The sequence below is a fragment of the Glarea lozoyensis genome, assembly GCF_000409485.1.
Source record: "Glarea lozoyensis ATCC 20868 chromosome Unknown GLAREA7, whole genome shotgun sequence".
In the NCBI taxonomy this organism is placed as follows: domain Eukaryota; kingdom Fungi; phylum Ascomycota; class Leotiomycetes; order Helotiales; family Helotiaceae; genus Glarea; species Glarea lozoyensis.
This window is the reverse complement of record NW_007361002.1, coordinates 2,916,366-2,935,579: the sequence shown is the minus strand read 5'-3', so window position 1 is coordinate 2,935,579 and position 19,214 is coordinate 2,916,366. Positions and strand designations below refer to the sequence as shown.

The following is a 19,214-nucleotide window of genomic DNA, read 5'->3' as shown; positions in this document are numbered from 1 at the left end:
GAAACTACATCTAACTATAAAGATAAGTAATCTTTTACAAGAAATACAGCTACTAAGATCTCTAAGTTTTTCCACCACGACAAAAGATTCTTTATAGATTACAGTTGGGTTTGTCGAGATATCTAAGAAAAAGTATTAACGACGAAACAAGCGACAATGTAACTGAAATGGCCACCCGATCTGCTAGTTCATCACCTCTCAAAGTCTATACGAACCTAGATCAATCCGTAGTCTAATCCGAAACAGTAAACCGACGAAATTTCTCTGACGGTGTGAGACAACAAGGAATCTGTTCGATGCTAATAGGAGTGAAAAATGCGTGACAAAGAAAAATATGTACAGGAAGAAATCATTCTTTGCTACCTGCTCCGTCAAAGTCGGTGTTACAAAAGACAAGTAAACAGAAGAAAAAGAACAGAATACAATCTTCACGACATTTTTCTTATTTATGATGGGGTGGAACTCCCCAGATCACAATTCCTCACAACAAACAGGTCATTCCAATTGAACCAGATTCCAAACTTCCAAAATCCAAAATCACCACAAATACAACATCACACAAACGTCAACATCACACCAAAACCAAACCACCTCCAACAAACCATCATCATGGCTCAAACAAGCCAACTCCCCACCATCCGCTCCACCATCGCCTCCCACCCCCTCGTCTTCCTAATCTGCCACACCCCTAGCAACCCCGGCTGCAAAACCATCATGCCCGTTCTCGACGAACTAATCGAACACTCCCCCTCCTCCGTAACCTTCATCAAGCCGAGCGCCAAATCGACGTCTTCGAGCACTACGCCATCCCCTTCTTGCCCGCCGTTCTCATCTTCGTGAACGGTGTGCAGAAAGACATGCATGTGGGCACGAACTTGTCTGGACTCGTGACGATGGCGCAGAAGTACTTTGCGGGGACGGATGTGTCTAGTAAGTTGCTTTTGGCGATGAGGAAGGCGGCTTTGACGACGCCGATTGCGCCGGGGGAGTTTGGGCTCGGCACGTTTAGGAGGGTGTGTGGCGGGACTGAGTGTGTTGGCGTGTTGTGCTATGAGGAGGGTAATGATGCGTCGGAGGGCATGTTGGGGAGTTTCTTAGAGATGGCCCAGAGTAGCGCTGTCATTGCTGAGAATGCTGTTTTTCAGAGGATTCCGACGTCCAAGTATGTTGTTTTCAAAAAGGGAGTACATGATTACATGTTCGATTACTTTAAGATCAAGACGGTTCCTACTGTCATGTTCTTCAAACGAGGCGACATAGTCGGGGCCCATGAGGGGGGCAACGTCAAGGAATTTGAGAAGGCTATTCTTTCTCAATTCGCTGAGGCTCTGGCTCCTACGCATTATTGCAAAGGTGACTATCCTGACTGGTGTAACACCCGAGAGTATTGCGCTGCTTGGGATCTCAATGCTGTCGAGAAAGGTGGACCGTTAGATCCTAAAATCAACAGAAAATAGTGGAAGTCGTAATGGCTCGCTGTCTCGGATTTCAGAACACCTACTTATCGACTGTTTGTCATGTATATCATCGTATTTTTCCCTCAAATGTTTCCCGGAAATGAATAAAAATTGTCAAAAGAAAATAGTAACAAAAATAAAAAAATCGAAATCAATCTCCTACCCTGAAATTAGAGTTTTTAGACACGTTGTACCAGAGTGAGTGAGGCAATATGTCTGGCCTAGCAAACTGAAATTATCTTGGGGAATGACAGTCTAAATTTTAAGACTGCATGAACAAAAGAGAAACCAACTCAAGCGCTATTACGAACAATTATTTTGATCTCATCTATCCTTCCAACCATCCAATGTGAGAATATGAGAATATTACGTCAGATTCAATGAGACCACAGATAAGTCAACCACAAATTTATGAAGACTACAACTAAAATTAAAGAAACATGTGACAACAACGCCAAAATTATGCCTCTCGTTATCGGGCGCTTTGCAGATGTTGGAAAATGCAAAAGTGCCTGATGAAGCCGGAACTCTTTGCTCCATAAGGTTGAGAGCAAAGTGACGAAACCACATGTAAATTCCATTGAAATTAAAACTAAAACTCGACCTATCTTAGAAGATAGCACAAGTCAGAATGTGATAGGACATCACTGCATTGCAAGACCGACGGGACACGCCCCCAACAGTATCAACGCCATAAACCCGCTCTCTAACATTTTTTTTCCTAACAGGTATACTTCCCCTTCCCAATAGAGGCAACATCCTATACTTACTCAAAAATATTTGTAATAAGTAAATACAGCTTTTTAGGTAGAACTCGTTCTTTTGCATATAAACGAATCACCCGTTAAACTAGCAGCACACTGGTGGGACGCAGAATTGTCTATTACTCGGCAATTCGAGTCTCGAAATCTGCACTAAAGGACAACTTTATTTGTCCTTTGAGAAGTGAGGGCTGCGTTGCTCTTTGTCAACAACAAGGGCTTTGAATGGGTCCTTCCACAACAGTGGCGTCTATCCTTTCAGCATTCTCCATTGTGCTATTGGGCTTGCAATGCTCCCTTTCAAAGAACGCTGGAACAGCACCTTGGCTAATCAGAACAATGCAAAGATATTTCCAGCCTCGAAAACAAATCGAGGACAACTCGAGGGTCTGGAATTATAAAGCATATGTCCTCTTGATGGGAGTATTTTCCTCATCATCAATCCAGATCATCTTGATCATCGATACAAAACAAACCAACAGATACATCAACTCCAAAAGCAAACTAAGCAACTTTCAAGATGTCTCAAAACGAACCTCCTGCTTGGATGTCTGCCGCGGCACGCAAAGAATGGGCTGAAACCTATGCCAGATTGGAAGCAGCTGGTGCTTTAGGTGATGAGGAATATGAAAGTGAGTACGAGGAAAAGCCACAGCGCTCTAGACACGCAGACACATTTGAGAAGGACCTTACTACCTACGAAATAGTAGTATCACTATACCTTGACAAAACGAGCGATGTCTCCAATGAGTATCTTCGTGAAGTAGAAGAGGTGGTTAACAATTGCGGCGCGCCAGTTAAAACCTACAGATGGGACGTCAATCACCACAAGGGTTTCTTTGAATACCACGATCAACCGTCAGTGCCATCTGTTCGAATTTATGCAGGAGGCGAATTGAGTGGCGAAAGCAAGGACGATGTGCGAAAGTTCAAGAGACATTTGACTGCGGCTGCCGTTCCATACGCTCATGCAAATAGAGGTCCAAGAGACAGCTCATCAAGAGGTAGCCCTTCAAGAGAATCTGACAGTGAAGAAGACCCGGATATGGCCAAGGCTGCTGCTGCAAGAGCTCAATTCGATCGAGTAATTGCTTCTAGTGATCTCGTCGTCGTCTTTTTCTATAGACTTCACAACAAGAATACAGACATCATGATGCCAGCATTCAACGAGGCCAAGAATAAATGCCCAACACCCGCCAAGTTCCTCCAGTATGAGGTCGACCGCGACAACGACATGTTCAATCATTGCGAGGTGGATCACGCCCCGCATTTTCAATTCTATGTCAAGGGGAAGAAGCAGCCAGATGTTGATTTCCGTTTCGTAGACGAGTTTTACGATGCGATGTCTCTTCATGCTGGAGGTGGTGTCTATGGTGAGCACGCAAATGATCTTGACAGTAATCCATTCAAGACACCATGGTAAGCTTTCGATGACCACCAAGCTAGGCCTTAGATGGCCAGTTTGGGGAAATCTGCCAGCCGACTCCAAATTGCTGCAGCCCAGCCATAGTACAATTTTGCAATGACCGACAAATCGAAACAATAAAACAACAAAAAAAAAGCTTAATACATAAAAGACCCGACCAAATATGTGAAACTAAAATTGAATTCCTAGCAAACAACCACGAAACACAGAATCTGACGCATTAAATCCGAATGCAACGATAGTGACACAGCAAACTACAAGAAGTCACCAAATAAATGGTGTACCATGTTTTCAAGCACGAGAAGAAGGAGCATTGACTTCAAATCTCCTCGTACTCTTAACATATCTCCAAAGAAGACTTTTGAAACTCGTCGGACGAAACAAAGTAATCATCTCACAGACTGCAGGAGAGCCTTTAGACTCTGGAAGTAGGAGCTTCCTGCACAGCTGTCATATAGAAAGACTAGTAAAAGAAAAACTCAGGAAATGGAATGCATATATTCTTGAAATGGAAGAAATGAAGACCAATTTCCAAAGTGAAATACGGTATGTTTCGTTTAAGTATATGGTGGAACTGTAGAGAGAAAGTGGAAATGAGAATAAAGGTCCGAACGAGGAAGACGCGTTGGCGTTCAAGAGCAGACTGGACCGGCAAGGAGAATCATTCATCCGGATGTGATTCCGTCACCACACTCAGCTGGATTTTTGCAACACAAGCATTCGTCTGCTTCCTAAACTCTTTATATACTTCGATACAGATTTGCGGTCGGATCCTATTAGTTTAGGAACATGGGGTTTGATGGCCAAGTTCGACAGTGGTGTGTGGTCACTTGTTTTCCAACCATAGTCCTTCGCATGATCGCATCGCGCTCAATTAAAAAATGATACCCGTAACGTCCAACGAATCACAACAATTTGTTACACAGATTTTATTTTGAGTTTAATTCTATTTTCTTGCGTTATATATACACACGAAGGAACTCGCCAAATGCCATAATCGCCATCGCCTGTCCGTACGGCATACTTGTGATTGCGATGTCTTTGTAGTGCTGGAGGTCATGGCCCATACCAGTGCCGAATGATGTATCACTGCAAGGTGCGAATTAGCAATAAGCTCTGGCCTCAGATTAACAGGTATGAATTGTTTGACTTACTCCAGCTCTCCAGTCTGGCTAACCTTTCCTAGAGTTGCCTTGATAGCTTTCACAGCCGAATCCCTGAATTCATTGCCCTGGATATATCGCATACGCAGGCCTTTCAGCATTCCGTACGCGAATCCTGCAGTTGCAGAACTCTCGAGATACGACCCTTCGGATTGTGGCACATCGATCAGTGTTCTCCAGAGTCCATTCTCCTCTTGGTACGTGAGAAGGGCGCGGCATTGGGCTTCGAAGGTGTCGAGGAGATGAACCCGGAAAGCATCATTGGCAGGTAGGTTGAGATAGTCGATCAGTTCAGGAATCGCAATGGTCAGCCACGAGTTTCCTCGTGCCCATAAAGCTTTCGCGAAGTTATGACCGCCGTCTGCGAATGTCCATCCATGGTAGAAAAGCCCACTCTTGGTATCTACCAGATACTTGATATGGAGGAGGAATTGTCGTTTGCCCTCTTCGACATAATGCGGTCGATTGAGAATCAGACCGATTTTGACCAAAGGCAACACCGACATCATGAGGGTATCATCCCAGAGCTCCTCGCTGTTCTTGGAGTTATATGTCATATGGGAAAGACCACCGTATTTCGTCCGAGGAAGCTCATACATGACCCATTCCGCCCAACTCTCCAGCCATGGAAGGTATGTCTGGTTTCCATATTTTTCGTACACGAATGCCAAAGTGAGCATCGATGCCACAGTATTGATGTTTTTGGTGGTTCCGCCTTCTTCAAAGCGTTTCGCAAACCACTCCTCAATGATGGTCAGAGGCTCGGCAGATCCAGTAAGTATGTGGTATTTCCACAATCCATACAGACCTATTCCATGAGTCCATTCCCAACCCTGCCATCCTTTGGTATCAATCACGCGTCCATCTTCGAGCTTGAGCAAGAACTCGCCCGTTTCGTCCTTGATATTTACAAGACCATGAATCAGTGATTTGGTGGCCTTGTGGACGTCGGCGGAGGCAACTTCATAAGCGACTGGCGGCATATTGATTGATTTTGATTTATTGCTTTTTGCACAATCAGCAACCACGAAGCTTCGAGTTATGTATATCCAGGAGATAAAAATACTCGCTTGACTATGCACCGAGCTCAAGAATGTCCAAGATCTTTTTCACTTCCCCTCTGCTTCCGATTCGTGGACCTTTGCGCGCTGGGCGATGCACCGAGCCACCGAATGGTTGGCGTCGAGAAAGTGGACAGGCATCTTGGCAATACCACGCAGACACCTTCCATCTAGCCGCGAGAATCACATCCAAGAACACCACCGGGTCCATGCCAGGAGGTATTTCTTGGTCCGATAGGTTGAATAGCACGTGAAAAGGTGCATAAGCCTGCCGACTTGGAATATCTTGTCACAACGGGACAAGCTAAACAAGCCCGGCCAAGTCAGATGTGGATGGGGCTTAATTTGGGTTGGCAGTAGCTTCGATGTACATGGGTATCTCCACGAACGAAAACTGTGAAAAAGTTGGAGATGTTGGAGGTCTGGGGTTCAATCTGCGGAGAAACTTTCTGGGGATGTTCCCCAGACCTGCAACTTCTCCGGGGGTATACGGCGATCGCTTAACCCCTCGTGCAATATGTATCTGAGTAGATAAAGACCTGCTTTTCATCCACTTTTCGGGTTGCTTTCTCTCCATCGTTCTGTTTACTTGCAGTGCTATCATTTCAAATATGGCCGAAGAGAAGATCGTGAACACCCAAGTGGATGGCGGGAGCGAGAGAGGAATCTCGAAAGCAAACGTCGACCCGGTTTCTCACATTGAAATGGGAGGTGATGACCTGAAGAAAGATCACGTCGACTACAACCGTATCGACGCGGAAGTTGCTAAGGTTCGTTGGCAAAATGCCTCTTTCCCTCGCCAAAGCATCACTAACAGATCTATATTAGTACACCAGCGATGTCGCCATTCATATCACACCAGAAGAGAACTCCAGGCTCAAGAGACTCATCGATAAACGAGTCCTCAGTATCATGGTCTTCACCTACTTCCTCCAGGCTCTCGATAAAGGAACCATGAGTTTCACATCCATCATGGGTGTCAAAGAAGATCTCCATCTCGTCGGACAACAGTTCTCTTGGTTGACGACCTGTATCTACATTGCCATCCTCTTTGTCGAGTATCCCACCAACTACATGATTCAACGTCTTCCAATCGCCAAGTATTTAGGTTCATCCATCATTATCTGGGGAGTCGTTCTGGCCCTTCATTCTGTGGCTAAGAATTTCACCCACATCCTTGTCCTTAGAACTTTACTCGGTATTTTCGAGGCAGTTTGTCAGCCGGCTTTTGTTTTCTTGAGCTCTATGTGGTACAAACGAGAGGAGCAGGCAGCTACTGTTACATACGTAAGTCCACAATGACTTTTTTCTGACTCGCGGTAATCAATTTTAACTGGCATTCGGAACACGGTACTTGCTCGAAGAAATTGACGAAATATTTCGTCAATTGCTTTCGGTGTATCGAAGGTGTTGCGCTATGTTCGGAAACTGTTATGCCAAGAGTACCTCCTACACAAGCTAACTTGCCAATTAGTGGTACATGATGAACGGTATGCAACAAATCGTCGGCGGTCTTCTAGCCTACAGTTTCTCCCTCATCAAATCCGCGCCAAAAGGCAACTCGCCCCTCAAATCATGGCAAGCAATCTTCATCACCTACGGATCCTTCTCCGTTCTTTGGGGTATTGTTGTGCTCTGGTGGATGCCTGACTCCCCCATGCGCGCGAAGTGCTTCAGCGAAGAAGACAAGAAACTCATGGTCGAACGTGTCCGTTCCAATCAAACCGGCGTGCAAAACAGACAGTTTAGAAGATATCAAGTCGTGGAAGCTTTCAAAGACCCACAGATGTACTGTTATTGCTTGATTGCCATTTGCACCACACTTCCTACCAGTGGACTCGGTGCTTTTGCCAATATCATTATCAAGGGCTTCAAGTTTACGCTGCTTCAAACACAGCTTCTCGCTATGGTTTTGGGTGCTTACATCATTTTGGTGCTGCTTAGCAGTAACTGGATTATCAAGAGAACAGGACAAAACGTTCTCGTCATGATGGTCTATGTCATTCCGTAAGTCAACCTCCTTGTTCCCACCCAAAATACATACTTACATCATCCTAGCTCCTTCGTCGGCACCATAGTCCTCATGACCGTTCAAAACACAAGCAAAGCAACCCAAGGCGGGCTCCTCTTCTCATACTACCTAGTCCTCTCTTTCTGGGCCGCCCAAACCGTCGCCATGTCCCTCATCTCCCGCAACATCGCAGGTCAATCCAAGAAAACCATCGTCGTAGCCGCGAACTTCATTTCTTGGGCCACCGGAAACGCTATCGGTTCGTCCTCCTCTTAACCCCCTTTATTCTCCCACTAACCCTTATACTAGGTCCCCAAGTCTTCCTCGCCTGGGACGAACCCCGCTACTTCATCGCTTTCGCTACACACATGGGCTGTTACTGCCTCCTTGTGCTCGTTCTCATCTTCCTCAGATTTTACCTGAAGAGCCAGAATGCGAAGAAAGATCGTATTCAAGCGGAGCGTGCGGCTTCGGGGATTGGGGGCGTGGATGTGGATATGGTGCATGCGTTTGATGATTTGACGGATCAGGAGAATATGAATTTCAGATATGTTTATTAGGGTGCTAGTTGGAGGTGGTGTTATATACCCGGCTTTGTAGGATCGAAGTAACTGAATATTTGAATGAAGATGATTTGTTGTGAGGAAGAGTGTGACTTGCTGCCAGCAAGTTGCTGGTGAAATCACCATGATGTTCTCATTGGATTATTCCACCGACTTCGCCCAACCACAATATTCAGATAACGTAATCCCTTAGTTCACCCATCTTCCCTCCAAATTCACTAATCTACTCTAATTCACTTAAACCACCTCTCATTTTTAGCTACCTAGTCATTCACTCCCCATCCCGCCGCGCTGCCTAACTCCCCACCAAAAACGCACAGACCCCACCCACCACAAGGCTGAAGCCAACCCGCGAAGCACGCGAAGGCAATCTGAATCCTCTTCACCCCACCATCCCATCAAAACACCTGCCTTTACACTCCCCAACCCGACCTTATTCCACGAATTCTTTAGACCTGCACGCGATCTCTGCACATCTGAACTTCGATTACGCTCCTACATTCGAGGCCGGAAATTTACGTTTTCGATTTCGTGAAGAAGTTAAGGGGACTGCGATATCGAAAGTTGGAGTGATTAGAAAGGAGTCAAGATGCTTATTAAGTAAGTTGGTTTCTGTTGGAAAGGGAGAGGGCAAAGGGGGGGGAGAGGAGGGGAGAGGAGGGTGGAAAGAGGGAATGGCTATGAGGAAGAAGATCTATGGGATTTGTGAAAGGGAAATTTGTTAGAAAGAGTATCTGCTAACGCCCATCCTCAAACAGAGTCAGAACCCTCACAGGGAAAGAAATCGAGTTAGATATTGAACCGCATTATAAGGTACGACACCACACCATACACAATCTCATATCCCACACCAACCCATATCCAACACCCCTCTTTACACCTCCTCCTCCTGCTCCATCCCTCATCACCTATCCCCATACAAAACCCCGAGTCTGTGCAAAGAAGCTAACCTCCTCCAAGGTCTCCCAAATCAAAGAAAAAGTCGAAGAAAAAGAGGGTATTCCACCAGTCCAACAGCGACTAATCTTCGGAGGGAAACAAATGTACGTTTGACCTCCAATCCCATTCATCCACATTCAGTCCATAATCTACATCTAACCCCAATCCTCGTGGACATTCAACCACTACCCGGATGTGCAGAACTCAACGGCGTGTCGAGGATTCAGCACATTGCAGAAGAGATACAGAGTATATGGAAGATCTGCTAACACGCTGTGGATAGGGCCGATGACAAAACAGCAGAAGAATACGAACTCCTAGGCGGCGCGACACTGCATTTGGTTCTTGCGCTGAGAGGTGGGAACTAGACGGGCTGGGAGGAGCACAGATTCAGACCTGGATGGTGTAGATACAGGACGATACACGAGAAGAGATGATGACGAAAGCGTTGTTTGGCTTGGCATGATATATCACGATAGACGCTGAATGAAGAGATGATTCGATATACGATTTGATTTCTTGTTAGGCATTTGTAAACTCGCTGAAGCCTGTATGAGTCCCCCAGTACGCCGATATAAAAGACTCCTAATCCCAAATTGCAATTCCCGTCCCAATGCAGCCAACCCCAATTCCATCTCATCCCAATGTCCAAAACGCCAAACTGTGAAACACCAATTTCCTACCTCTTCACCTTCTTAGCCCCTCTATTGAAAACATCAACAGGAGGTCTTTTCCTCGGCATCATCGGTTTCAGCGGTGCCGGACTTGAAGTCCTGGTTGAGCTGCCTGAAGCTGGTGACAAGGCGCTCCCTATAGAACGAGATTGAGATTTGTTCGGTGTCGATCGACTTGCTTGCGAAGAACCTTGAGACGACCGTTCCGGTTTCTCGTCGAAGAGATCATCGCCATCTTCTTCCTCTTCGTCTTGATCGTATTCATAGCCACCAGCTAATATATCGTCGTCGTCGTCATCAGATGAACCGACATAATTGGCTGTAGCCCCAGCATGACCAGTTAGAGCACGAAGTTTCGCTTCTCGCTCTTCTAAAGAGGGACCAGCGACTCCTCCACTATACGAGCCTGTGGTCTTTCTTTTGCCGGACAGAATTTTGAGAGCTGGTTGCGCGGCTAATCTGTATTCATTCGCCATACCAGCTGGTGCTTGTCTGATTTGATTCTTCCTTTGTCCGAGTTGATGTGTTGGCGTGGCGAGCTTCCCCATTTGAGCGATTTGAGCGGCTTCCCGTCTTGCTCTTGCGAGGACACCTTTGGGGTCGGACATCTTTGTCTTACTTCCCGCCGTCCAATTCAAACTCGAAGGGGGAGCTTTGGCCAAGGTTGGTCCGTTCTTACTCTTCCCCTTCAATGGAACACCGCCATTGTTCGCGATCATCCTAGGGTCTCGCGGCAGTTTTGGTAGGGTTCTATCTCGGATAGACACGATCTGGCTAACATTTCCAGCCTTGTGTTTCTTCAATCCCATCATCGCATTCCTCAGGATCTCCTCATCCCGAGCGATTTCCTGAGCCTGGTCCTTTTTATACTTGACGTAAACTTCATACCATTTCGTAGGGTTTTTGGGGGCCCAATTCTTTTGTTTCCAATTAGGTATGTCCCGCGCTATGAATTTCTGCCACAACTCGGCATCTTCACCTCGGATTTGAGGAGAGTTGATCTCGATTTGATGCAATTGTTCGGGTGAGTCGATGCGGTCGAGGATATTTTTGATTTGCCGGTATTCGAAATCACCAATATCGGTAAGACCTATTGACTTAGTTACTGCATTCCATTTTAAGAAGGGTACCTACTCCGAATGTTCTTGATACATGCTCTAGTACAAGAGTCAATCAATTTTGGGGCTCCCAGTTGAGCATACATTGTTACTGTATGTATGGGATCTCTGAAAGCGTGATAGCAGGTCGAACGATGGGTTCTTCGTGCTGCACAGGTGACAGAGAACCGCAATAGTCGTACTTTCGGTATTCGAAGCGCTGACGTGGTCTCCCGAGGAATTTGAGGTATGGAATTACAACACTGTGATTAATGATTTTGAAAGAAAATCGAGGGGCCTGCTTTATTCATTCAGGGCGCCGGATTCAACAGGCGAGTATTCATATATGTGGAAGAACAAAGGGAATAAATACATTGTAGGAGGACGGATGAGCGACCGGGGTTCAGTCAGGTACAATCGATGGTGGGTTGTTGGCGGTGTACGACGGCAGAAACTATTGACGGCCTAGAACTTCAGTCGTCAATGTTAAGGGAGACGCGACAAGAAGCTCTCCTCCAAATTTTACACCACAATATTATCCTCATGTCTTCCTTCCAACCTCTCGATCCCCGTGAAGAGGATGAGCTGCACAGAACCCGTCTCTTGAATGTGGAAGAAAAGCCATTCAAGCGCATCACCAAACGGCTTCTGACACCCGGATCACTTGTTTCAACACCCAGCAAGCTTCCTACTCCTCCACCGGATGCTACGGAGGAGTCTGCTGAGATTGAGCGCCAAAATCAATTGGAAGAGCGACGACAGTTCCGCGAAGATGTACTCCTCGACTTCGCTGCATTTGATAGCAGTATGGCGCGCATTCAATTCTTGTACAACAGCAACGAACGCGAGCGAGAGCGATATAAAGCGGATAAGCAGCGGATCTTAGATACGGCGCAGGAAGTTAGGAATAATACCGCACATTTGAGGGTCCAGCTTGAAGAGGCCAAAAAGACTTTGGCGCAAAGGAAGAAATTCGATGAGTTGACGGAGAAGATTACAAATAATAAGCTATTGCGACCAAGATCAGATCAGGAAATCAATCTGAGGAAGCTGGAGGAGGAATGCCGCGAGTTGGAAAGAGAAAGTGCTACATATGGAGAGACATGGAAGGAGCGCAGAGAACAATTTGGAAGGATTGTCGAGGAGGGCATGCAATTGCGACGACTCATTAGAGATGAAAAGGAAGAAGTCGAGCGGAGGGAAGGTATGGACGATCAAGATGAGGATGGAGAGGTTGGTGAGGGATCTGGTGGAGGTCAAACGCCCAAGCCTGCCAGTATGAGTAGGAACGCGACACCAGCGCCAGAGAGTCAGTCTCAAGGCGGTTTAGAACCGTCGAAACCACATCCGTTGGCGACGGAAGCACTATCTAGGGGCGGAAGCAGAGCAACGAGTCGAGCAGGTTCTGTTGGCCCTGAACGAAGAAGGGAAGCGTCAGTGGCAGGGGATGATGTAACACCTTCAGAGCATACTGCGAAGGTATCAGAGACTGTTGATACACCCATGGCAGATGGCGAGGCTCCACGAGTAACTGTTGATGAGCCAAGCCCAGATGAAGGAGAGGCGGAAGACAAGATGGACACAACCTAGAATCATCTTCACACCAGATCAAATATGCCCATGTAAAATAGATAGAAAAGTATGATACCCATCTACTAAAAAACAATCGTATGCTCTATTTCTCTTCGGGGTATCATTTTCATAAACCATCCATCAACATCTCAACCTTACATTCATAACTCACTTCACTTCCCAACCTCCTTCGCCCTCCCCACAGTCTCCTCCGCCGCAGCAATCTCACCCTCCTTCCCTCCCTTCGCCTTCCCCTCCTCAAGTCTATCCTCCAACTTCGCAACCGCATCCGCAATCCTCTGTCTCAGCGGCGGAAACACGGCTCTAGTCTCCTCAATCGCCGTACGCTGTCCGCCACAAAATCAAAAGTCAGCAACCCACCATATGATCACGACCACCACCATAAACACGATGCTGAAATAGGGAGGAGCGCCAAGTACCTCCTGCTTCAACTCATACTCGGCATTCTCGTCCTCGTCCGTCTTGCCTTCGAGTTTTGCGACCCGTTCTTCGAGTTTGGCGAGACGCGCTTCTTGGGAGAGGAGTTCGCGGTGGTAGGACGCTTCTTCTTTGATGAGGCGGTTTACTGAAGAGGTCGCTATGGCGAGGGGGGATGGTGGTGGCATTTTGAGAATTGTAGAATGAGGTGCCTGGTTTGGGTTGTGAGAAGAGATGGTTGTTGGAGGATGGGGATGTTTATGGTGGGGTGAGCGCGGGGCTCGAGTCAGGGTTTTGGTGGCGGAAGTAAGGTAACCTTATTTGGACTTCAAGGTCATGAGCTTTGGTTTTTGGGTATGGAAGCATTTGGTGATGGTCACTTGGATTTGGTTGACCATAATTTTGGGAATTAACTTTCAGTCATTGAATTTCCGCTCGATTTAATGTGCATTGCTAGTGAATTAAGGCCTTAAGTGAATTCATTCTAAAGAAGTGATAAATCGTCATTTAAGCGAGAACCCCTAATATGACAACACCTTGTCACTTGAAAGTTTTAGACACTTCACCTACACTTCAACATCACTCAAACACACATCCAAAAGCAAAATGATCAATTGTATCTTGCTATCCAAAATTGCTCAAGTCAGAGCGAGTTGCAATGAGATATCCAAAAATCGACCCGGTAAAGACAGATACGGTAAAGCTATCCAAAGAATCAAACTCATCAATTTGTTATCCAAAGTCGCAGTCGAGTAACTCCCAGCAGATAAAAGCAGATGACTGTCAAGTAGATCCCCAAGATTGAAAGCTAGAGCGACCAGAAATTAGTAATTAGGTTCAGCCAGTCAGTTGGAAGAATTTACCTGTATGGTCGACGAACTTAGTAAGGCTTGACCTGGCAAACCAAATGTGTATCCCAAGTAACCTTCGTCTGAACATCATCGAACTTGGTGTACGAGTAAGGGCAAGGGAAGTGAGGACATCCAGACACCAGATTGGGACTATGGTCGTAGAACGGGAACAGATAATTAACACCAATGTTGCTGTTTGGATCAAGCACAGCGGAGACATCAAAGTACCTGAAGCCTTGGTCGCAGCGGAAGCAGACCTCGCCAAGGATGGCTAGCGCGCCGTGGTCTTGACCCGGTGCTAGGACTTTCCAGTTTCCACGCCAGCCCCAGTCTAAATGCAGAGTTAGTCAGATGTAGCTTTGAGGTAGGGTGGGAATATTACCTCGGTGGTCATCAGGACCCTTGTTATCGAAGTTGACGGTGACTTTTCCTGGATTCTGGCGAGATCCGCCTGGGAGGTAGATATCGGGGAGGTTGTTCCACGGTGGGTTGGAGGAGAAGACGATCCAGCGTTCTTGGGGGGTGTAGTTCTCGAACCAAACGACATCCTCTCCGAGGACGACGGGGGCGAGTGCCATTGCGGCGGCGAAGATGGCCTTGAATGAAACCATCGTTTGGGAATTAGAGGCGAGAAGTCAAAGCAAAGCAATATCCAAAATCAAGACAGGAGTATAGGAAGAATCCACAAGATTCTTGGAACTGTTGATGACGGAGATGGAGAGAAAGAAGAACGAGCACACCGGGCACAAAGGAAGTTTTTATACAGGAGCAGAAGACCTGCCAATTTGCAATTGAGCACATTTACATTTCGAATCACAGCATCACAGTCTCTATTTTGGGGTTTAAGAGGTGTTAACAGCAAGGAAAAGTGAATTTTAATTTCAAATGCAGCTCGAATGCATCTTGATCAAGGGATGAAACGTTAAATGCCATGGGAATTGAGAGAGCCCTTCTACATTTGTGTCTGTGAATGGCCTCAAAGCGTTGGCTCGATCATGGTCCAAGTCAAAATGCAGCTCAAATTCATAGCGATCGAAGCGTATTAGTCAAGGATTGCAGGTTTGTTTCTATGAGAGATGGGGTCAAACTCAGCGGCTTGCTGTGTGAATGACACGCGAATTGTCGGAATGGAAATTGAATCCATTTGAAAATACAACTCAATAGAAGTTTAGCCGGGGACGAAAGAGCAGATTCCATGTGCAAGCGAGGAAAACCCCAAGAGTTCTCTATGTAGGATGCAAGGTGTCCGGTTTGATCATATGATACAGCTCTTATGCATAGCGATCGAGAATTGTAAAGAGATGATATCTGATCTTAAGGTCTTAACAGTCCAGGAAACTCCAACGTGAGTTATGTGAATGAAATGTTGTCAGTGTTGGATATCTTTGTGATCCAAACTCTTAAACTATAGTTCGTCAACTATAGTATGTAACTTTCTCGCGGTTTAAAGAGATGATTGCACGCCCGGGTGAGGCGTTTCCCGATAAGCATGGAAGTAGAATGTAAGGTTTTGGACATGTTTATGGTTTAAAGTAAAATGACAGCTCAAATGTATATCGGGCGTAGATTGGAGGGTTATCTCCGTAAGAAAGTACTCTAAAAGGTGAGGGGGCTGTGAATGCAAAGGGAGGTGTTACCCTCGATCATGTTCCAATCTAGAAAATGTAGCTTAAATATATATTAATCGAGGATACAATAGCCAGCCCTACGAGAAAGCATTCTAAAACGTGAGGGACATTTTAACTTAGCGTAAAGCTTCGGACGCAATCGTTTTCCCATTTTAAACACAGCTTATATACATCTTGACTAAGAACCAACAGGGACTTATATAACTTTAATTCCAATAAGAGAGGGAAACTTTAATAATTACACGCTTCGAACGCACAGTGGTGGACTTGCTTGTAGTACCAACCAGAATTACAGCCTATGCGGTTCTTAATCGAAAGCTAATTTTGGAAGTAAATTATATCAAAACATAAAGGGATTGCGAATACAATCTCAATTGTCGGGCTTAATTATTGTCTAGATTAAAAAGCCACCGATTAAAAACATAAAACTAGTATATCTTAATTAAGGAGTAAAACAGCATTCCTCGTTCATAGAATATCATACTAATTACATGATTAAAAGCAATGCTTATGCAACAATCCGAAGTTGTGCATTGCCACCTATAGTCCAGCTGTTTAACAACATTCTTGAGACTGCCAACTGGCTAGAATTAGACGGTATGCAACATTTCCACTTCACACGGTCCATCTTCCAACCAACTTGTATAGGCTGGTACGAAGTCTTCTTGTAGATATCATTGATATGGTCTCGAAGGTCCTTGGAACATGTGAAGGTAGATCAAAGTGCTTGTTCTTTCTCTCAAGCTGCGAGTCCGGTCCCTCCTTGCTGTACAACTTACCACATTACTTTGGCTGGGCTTCTCAAAGTCTGAAGTAGCATAGATCAATCAAGGGCTCTCTTTACATATAGACGTACTTCAGCTTACAATAATTTCACCAGTGGCTGTCATGGGATTTCGGAAAGGGATGATATTTGTACAGGCCACGTCATATTACAGCGGTAATCCAGTACATGAAAGTCGTAGTCATCAGCAGAAATTCTCTTTTTCAGGAAAGACGCACAAACGCAATAAACTTGGGACCATCCAGTGAGACGAAGCGGAAAAGGTCAGGGGATAACGAGCAACGGAAGATTAGCTATAACCGAAAGACATATCATGTCAAATGAACTTCCACCTTCATTATAACAAAGCTTTGACTACTCTCCTTAGCTCTCGAAGCAACACAGATCTTGTCAATAAAGATATTTGCCTTTCCATTCTACTTCATCTACACCGGTAACCACAGCTAACCCATTGTCTATAATTTGATCGTTTTCGTCTCGCATCTGCTGATAGTGGATAGTGCCTGCGCCATTGGGATTGAACGTCTAAATCTCAGATTAGGATACCATACAACCTATAAATTCGATCTACTTACGGCTACAGGTGGGAAAGCTTGATATTGCTGCAAATGTGATCCCCCATCAAGCGGAACTTGCATCAAATCATTTCCGATGTGATGAAACGTTTGACGTGTTTGCAAACCTTCTTGTTGTCTGTATATGTCGGCAGTAATATGGTGTCGGGGTTCTGAAGCGGAGGAATGGTAGCTGGTATCTGGTCCATTTTGGGATTGTCTGTTATACGTGGCAGTTCAGGTCAGTGAAAGTGTATCGTAAGAGAACTTAAAAGGGAATTCATACCTATAATGTAATGAATATTCGGTATTGGCAGCTTCTTGGGGATTTTCTAGCTTGTCTCGTGCCCGAAACTTCTCAGCAGTCCCAGTTATTGCCTTCTTTTGCCTGGTTTTCCCGTCCTTCCGGCCCTTTCTTGCCTTTGCTGTTTGCCTTTCATGTTCTTCGCGTCGTGCTTCTGAATCTTCCCTTTTCTCTGCTCCATATACGCGATGTTCTCTGTCGCCGTGCTCCTCCCACTGGTAGTCAGGGTCTTCACCGTAACCATCAGTATAGTCGTCCATTTTGTGCTAAGATTCTGTAAGTGTCAGGATACTGCGATTTTTCGATAGTCTAAATAGGTTTCGGACCAAGTTTTTGTGTATATCTCAGGAAATTGCGAGGCGCCTCACCAAATATATAATGCTAAGGGCTGGGAACGCCCCCACTCGAGGTGTGCCAGCAAGCTGATAGGAATTAATTAGTTGGTTAGCTGGCAAGGGTACCAAAAAATTTCAAATCAAAATAGATAGATGTTCCTTCTATCATTTGCTAGCGCGAAATCTGCCTCGTAAGTCCTGTGAACTCATCAGGAGCGGGCACCAATACGAGGCTGTCTGAAGGTCACCCGAGCTGCATACTGAACGCCTCATTGCAGGACAACAAGAATCGCTCAAAGAAAGAGTCACTAGTAATAGGCCAGCTAAAGCCGTGTTTCTAGTATTGGAAACTTCACTCTGTAATTCAACCTCTCCCGGGCGTAGAGGTAGGTTCATGCATTCTTTCAGGTTCATCCACATCAGTGATCATAGGGTTTCGCAAAGCCCTCAACCTATCCTCAGATTCTCAAACGATCCAGACTCGGCTATGAACGCCTTGTGCATATTATGCCACAACCTAGAACCGAGCCAAATCGTATCGCAGCCTCACAGAACCTGGAATTGAGGGCTCTGGACTTCTTCCGGGCGACCAGTACTCTAACTGATACTCATAAGCAAATATCCTAACCAGAAAACAAACCATGCCCTGTTTGCTCCTTCTTTCAAGACCAAGCCATCTCCCTATAAGACTATATTTCCTCTTCGCTTCGTCTAACAGCAGTGGGAACCTCCACACAATGCAACAGCCCAGCTCGAGTCGATTCTTGCCCAAGAAGGATTTGGCCCAATAAATCCGCTTTTATATCGAGACCAAAGCCTTCCCACCAATGAACTTTGTGCAGTCGATGATAAGGCTGGGGCCTTCATCTCAAGAGTGTCTCTCTAATCCGTTCGACAAAGGATGTAGTGCGCGAGAGAGGAAATTCTAGATACGTATATACAAAAACTTTTAAGGTGTTAGACATGTTCGTAGTTAAAGTAAAATGACAGCTCAAGTACAATTTACTTATTGATTAGGGAGTTAGTTCCATGAGAGAGTCCTCCAAAGAACGCAAGGACGTGTGAATATAACGCAAGGACGTCTGAATATAACGCAAAGTGTCGGAGCCGATCACGTTCCAATTCAAAATGCAGCTCAATGGCGTCTAGATCGATTTTTTTAAAGTGTCAGGTTCATGTGAAAAGAAGAAAACCCCCAGAATTTTATCCATAGAACGCAAGGTGTGAATGTGTTCATGGGCCCATTTATATTGAAATATTTATGCATCGTGGTCGGGGAATTGAAAGGGGTTATCTAGAATTGAGTCCAATAAATGACTGAAATTCAACACCTTATGTGCATCGGATATAAGGTTGCGGACTTGCTTATGGTCTACGCCAAAATAGCAGCTCACATGCATCATGATCAGGAATTGAAGAGGAGTCATGTAGAATGAAGACCAATAAAGGAGGGAAATTTTGGGCATGGAATGTTGGTACTGTATGTTGGATTTTAATTACAGTTTAACTTCTCACCAACCATCACCACTTCCCAGATTGCCACCTATGATTCGAATATCTTGTCAAACAAGTCTTGGAGAGATAAACCTAATCAAA

General features: G+C 45.5%; 10 protein-coding genes across 10 annotated transcripts; 5 read left to right on the top strand and 5 right to left on the bottom strand.

The window, feature by feature from the left end:
- Positions 1-893: 893 nt before the first annotated feature.
- Positions 894-1,457, top strand: GLAREA_02148 (Thioredoxin-like protein; the record flags this gene model as incomplete). The annotated part of the gene is made up of 1 exon (XM_008089364.1): positions 894-1,457. One exon carries the CDS (start codon positions 894-896, stop codon positions 1,455-1,457), a length of 564 nt encoding a protein of 187 aa, XP_008087555.1.
- Positions 1,458-2,738: 1,281 nt separating this feature from the next.
- GLAREA_02147 (Thioredoxin-like protein) lies at positions 2,739-3,641 on the top strand (the record flags this gene model as incomplete). Its single annotated transcript, XM_008089363.1, has 1 exon — positions 2,739-3,641. The coding sequence occupies one exon, from the start codon at positions 2,739-2,741 to the stop codon at positions 3,639-3,641; it is 903 nt and encodes a 300-aa protein (XP_008087554.1).
- Positions 3,642-4,603: 962 nt separating this feature from the next.
- On the bottom strand, positions 4,604-5,790 carry GLAREA_02146 (Six-hairpin glycosidase; the record flags this gene model as incomplete). Its single annotated transcript, XM_008089362.1, has 2 exons — positions 4,604-4,733; positions 4,799-5,790. The coding sequence occupies 2 exons, from the start codon at positions 5,788-5,790 to the stop codon at positions 4,604-4,606; spliced, it is 1,122 nt and encodes a 373-aa protein (XP_008087553.1).
- Positions 5,791-6,479: 689 nt separating this feature from the next.
- Positions 6,480-8,439, top strand: GLAREA_02145 (MFS general substrate transporter; the record flags this gene model as incomplete). Its single annotated transcript, XM_008089361.1, has 5 exons — positions 6,480-6,638; positions 6,697-7,155; positions 7,343-7,875; positions 7,927-8,138; positions 8,189-8,439. The coding sequence occupies 5 exons, from the start codon at positions 6,480-6,482 to the stop codon at positions 8,437-8,439; spliced, it is 1,614 nt and encodes a 537-aa protein (XP_008087552.1).
- Positions 8,440-9,031: 592 nt separating this feature from the next.
- GLAREA_02144 (Ubiquitin-like protein) lies at positions 9,032-9,749 on the top strand (the record flags this gene model as incomplete). Its single annotated transcript, XM_008089360.1, has 4 exons — positions 9,032-9,042; positions 9,201-9,255; positions 9,403-9,485; positions 9,665-9,749. 4 exons carry the CDS (start codon positions 9,032-9,034, stop codon positions 9,747-9,749), a joined length of 234 nt encoding a protein of 77 aa, XP_008087551.1.
- Positions 9,750-10,060: 311 nt separating this feature from the next.
- Positions 10,061-11,259, bottom strand: GLAREA_02143 (uncharacterized protein; the record flags this gene model as incomplete). Its single annotated transcript, XM_008089359.1, has 2 exons — positions 10,061-11,145; positions 11,190-11,259. 2 exons carry the CDS (start codon positions 11,257-11,259, stop codon positions 10,061-10,063), a joined length of 1,155 nt encoding a protein of 384 aa, XP_008087550.1.
- A 436-nt stretch (positions 11,260-11,695) lies between these two features.
- GLAREA_02142 (uncharacterized protein) lies at positions 11,696-12,742 on the top strand (the record flags this gene model as incomplete). Its single annotated transcript, XM_008089358.1, has 1 exon — positions 11,696-12,742. One exon carries the CDS (start codon positions 11,696-11,698, stop codon positions 12,740-12,742), a length of 1,047 nt encoding a protein of 348 aa, XP_008087549.1.
- Positions 12,743-12,897: 155 nt separating this feature from the next.
- GLAREA_02141 (Tubulin chaperone cofactor A) lies at positions 12,898-13,350 on the bottom strand (the record flags this gene model as incomplete). The annotated part of the gene is made up of 2 exons (XM_008089357.1): positions 12,898-13,071; positions 13,165-13,350. The coding sequence occupies 2 exons, from the start codon at positions 13,348-13,350 to the stop codon at positions 12,898-12,900; spliced, it is 360 nt and encodes a 119-aa protein (XP_008087548.1).
- Positions 13,351-14,042: 692 nt separating this feature from the next.
- GLAREA_02140 (uncharacterized protein) lies at positions 14,043-14,624 on the bottom strand (the record flags this gene model as incomplete). Its single annotated transcript, XM_008089356.1, has 2 exons — positions 14,043-14,344; positions 14,396-14,624. 2 exons carry the CDS (start codon positions 14,622-14,624, stop codon positions 14,043-14,045), a joined length of 531 nt encoding a protein of 176 aa, XP_008087547.1.
- A 2,191-nt stretch (positions 14,625-16,815) lies between these two features.
- Positions 16,816-17,543, bottom strand: GLAREA_02139 (uncharacterized protein; the record flags this gene model as incomplete). Its single annotated transcript, XM_008089355.1, has 3 exons — positions 16,816-16,950; positions 17,001-17,199; positions 17,266-17,543. 3 exons carry the CDS (start codon positions 17,541-17,543, stop codon positions 16,816-16,818), a joined length of 612 nt encoding a protein of 203 aa, XP_008087546.1.
- Between the last annotated feature and the right edge of the window lie 1,671 nt (positions 17,544-19,214).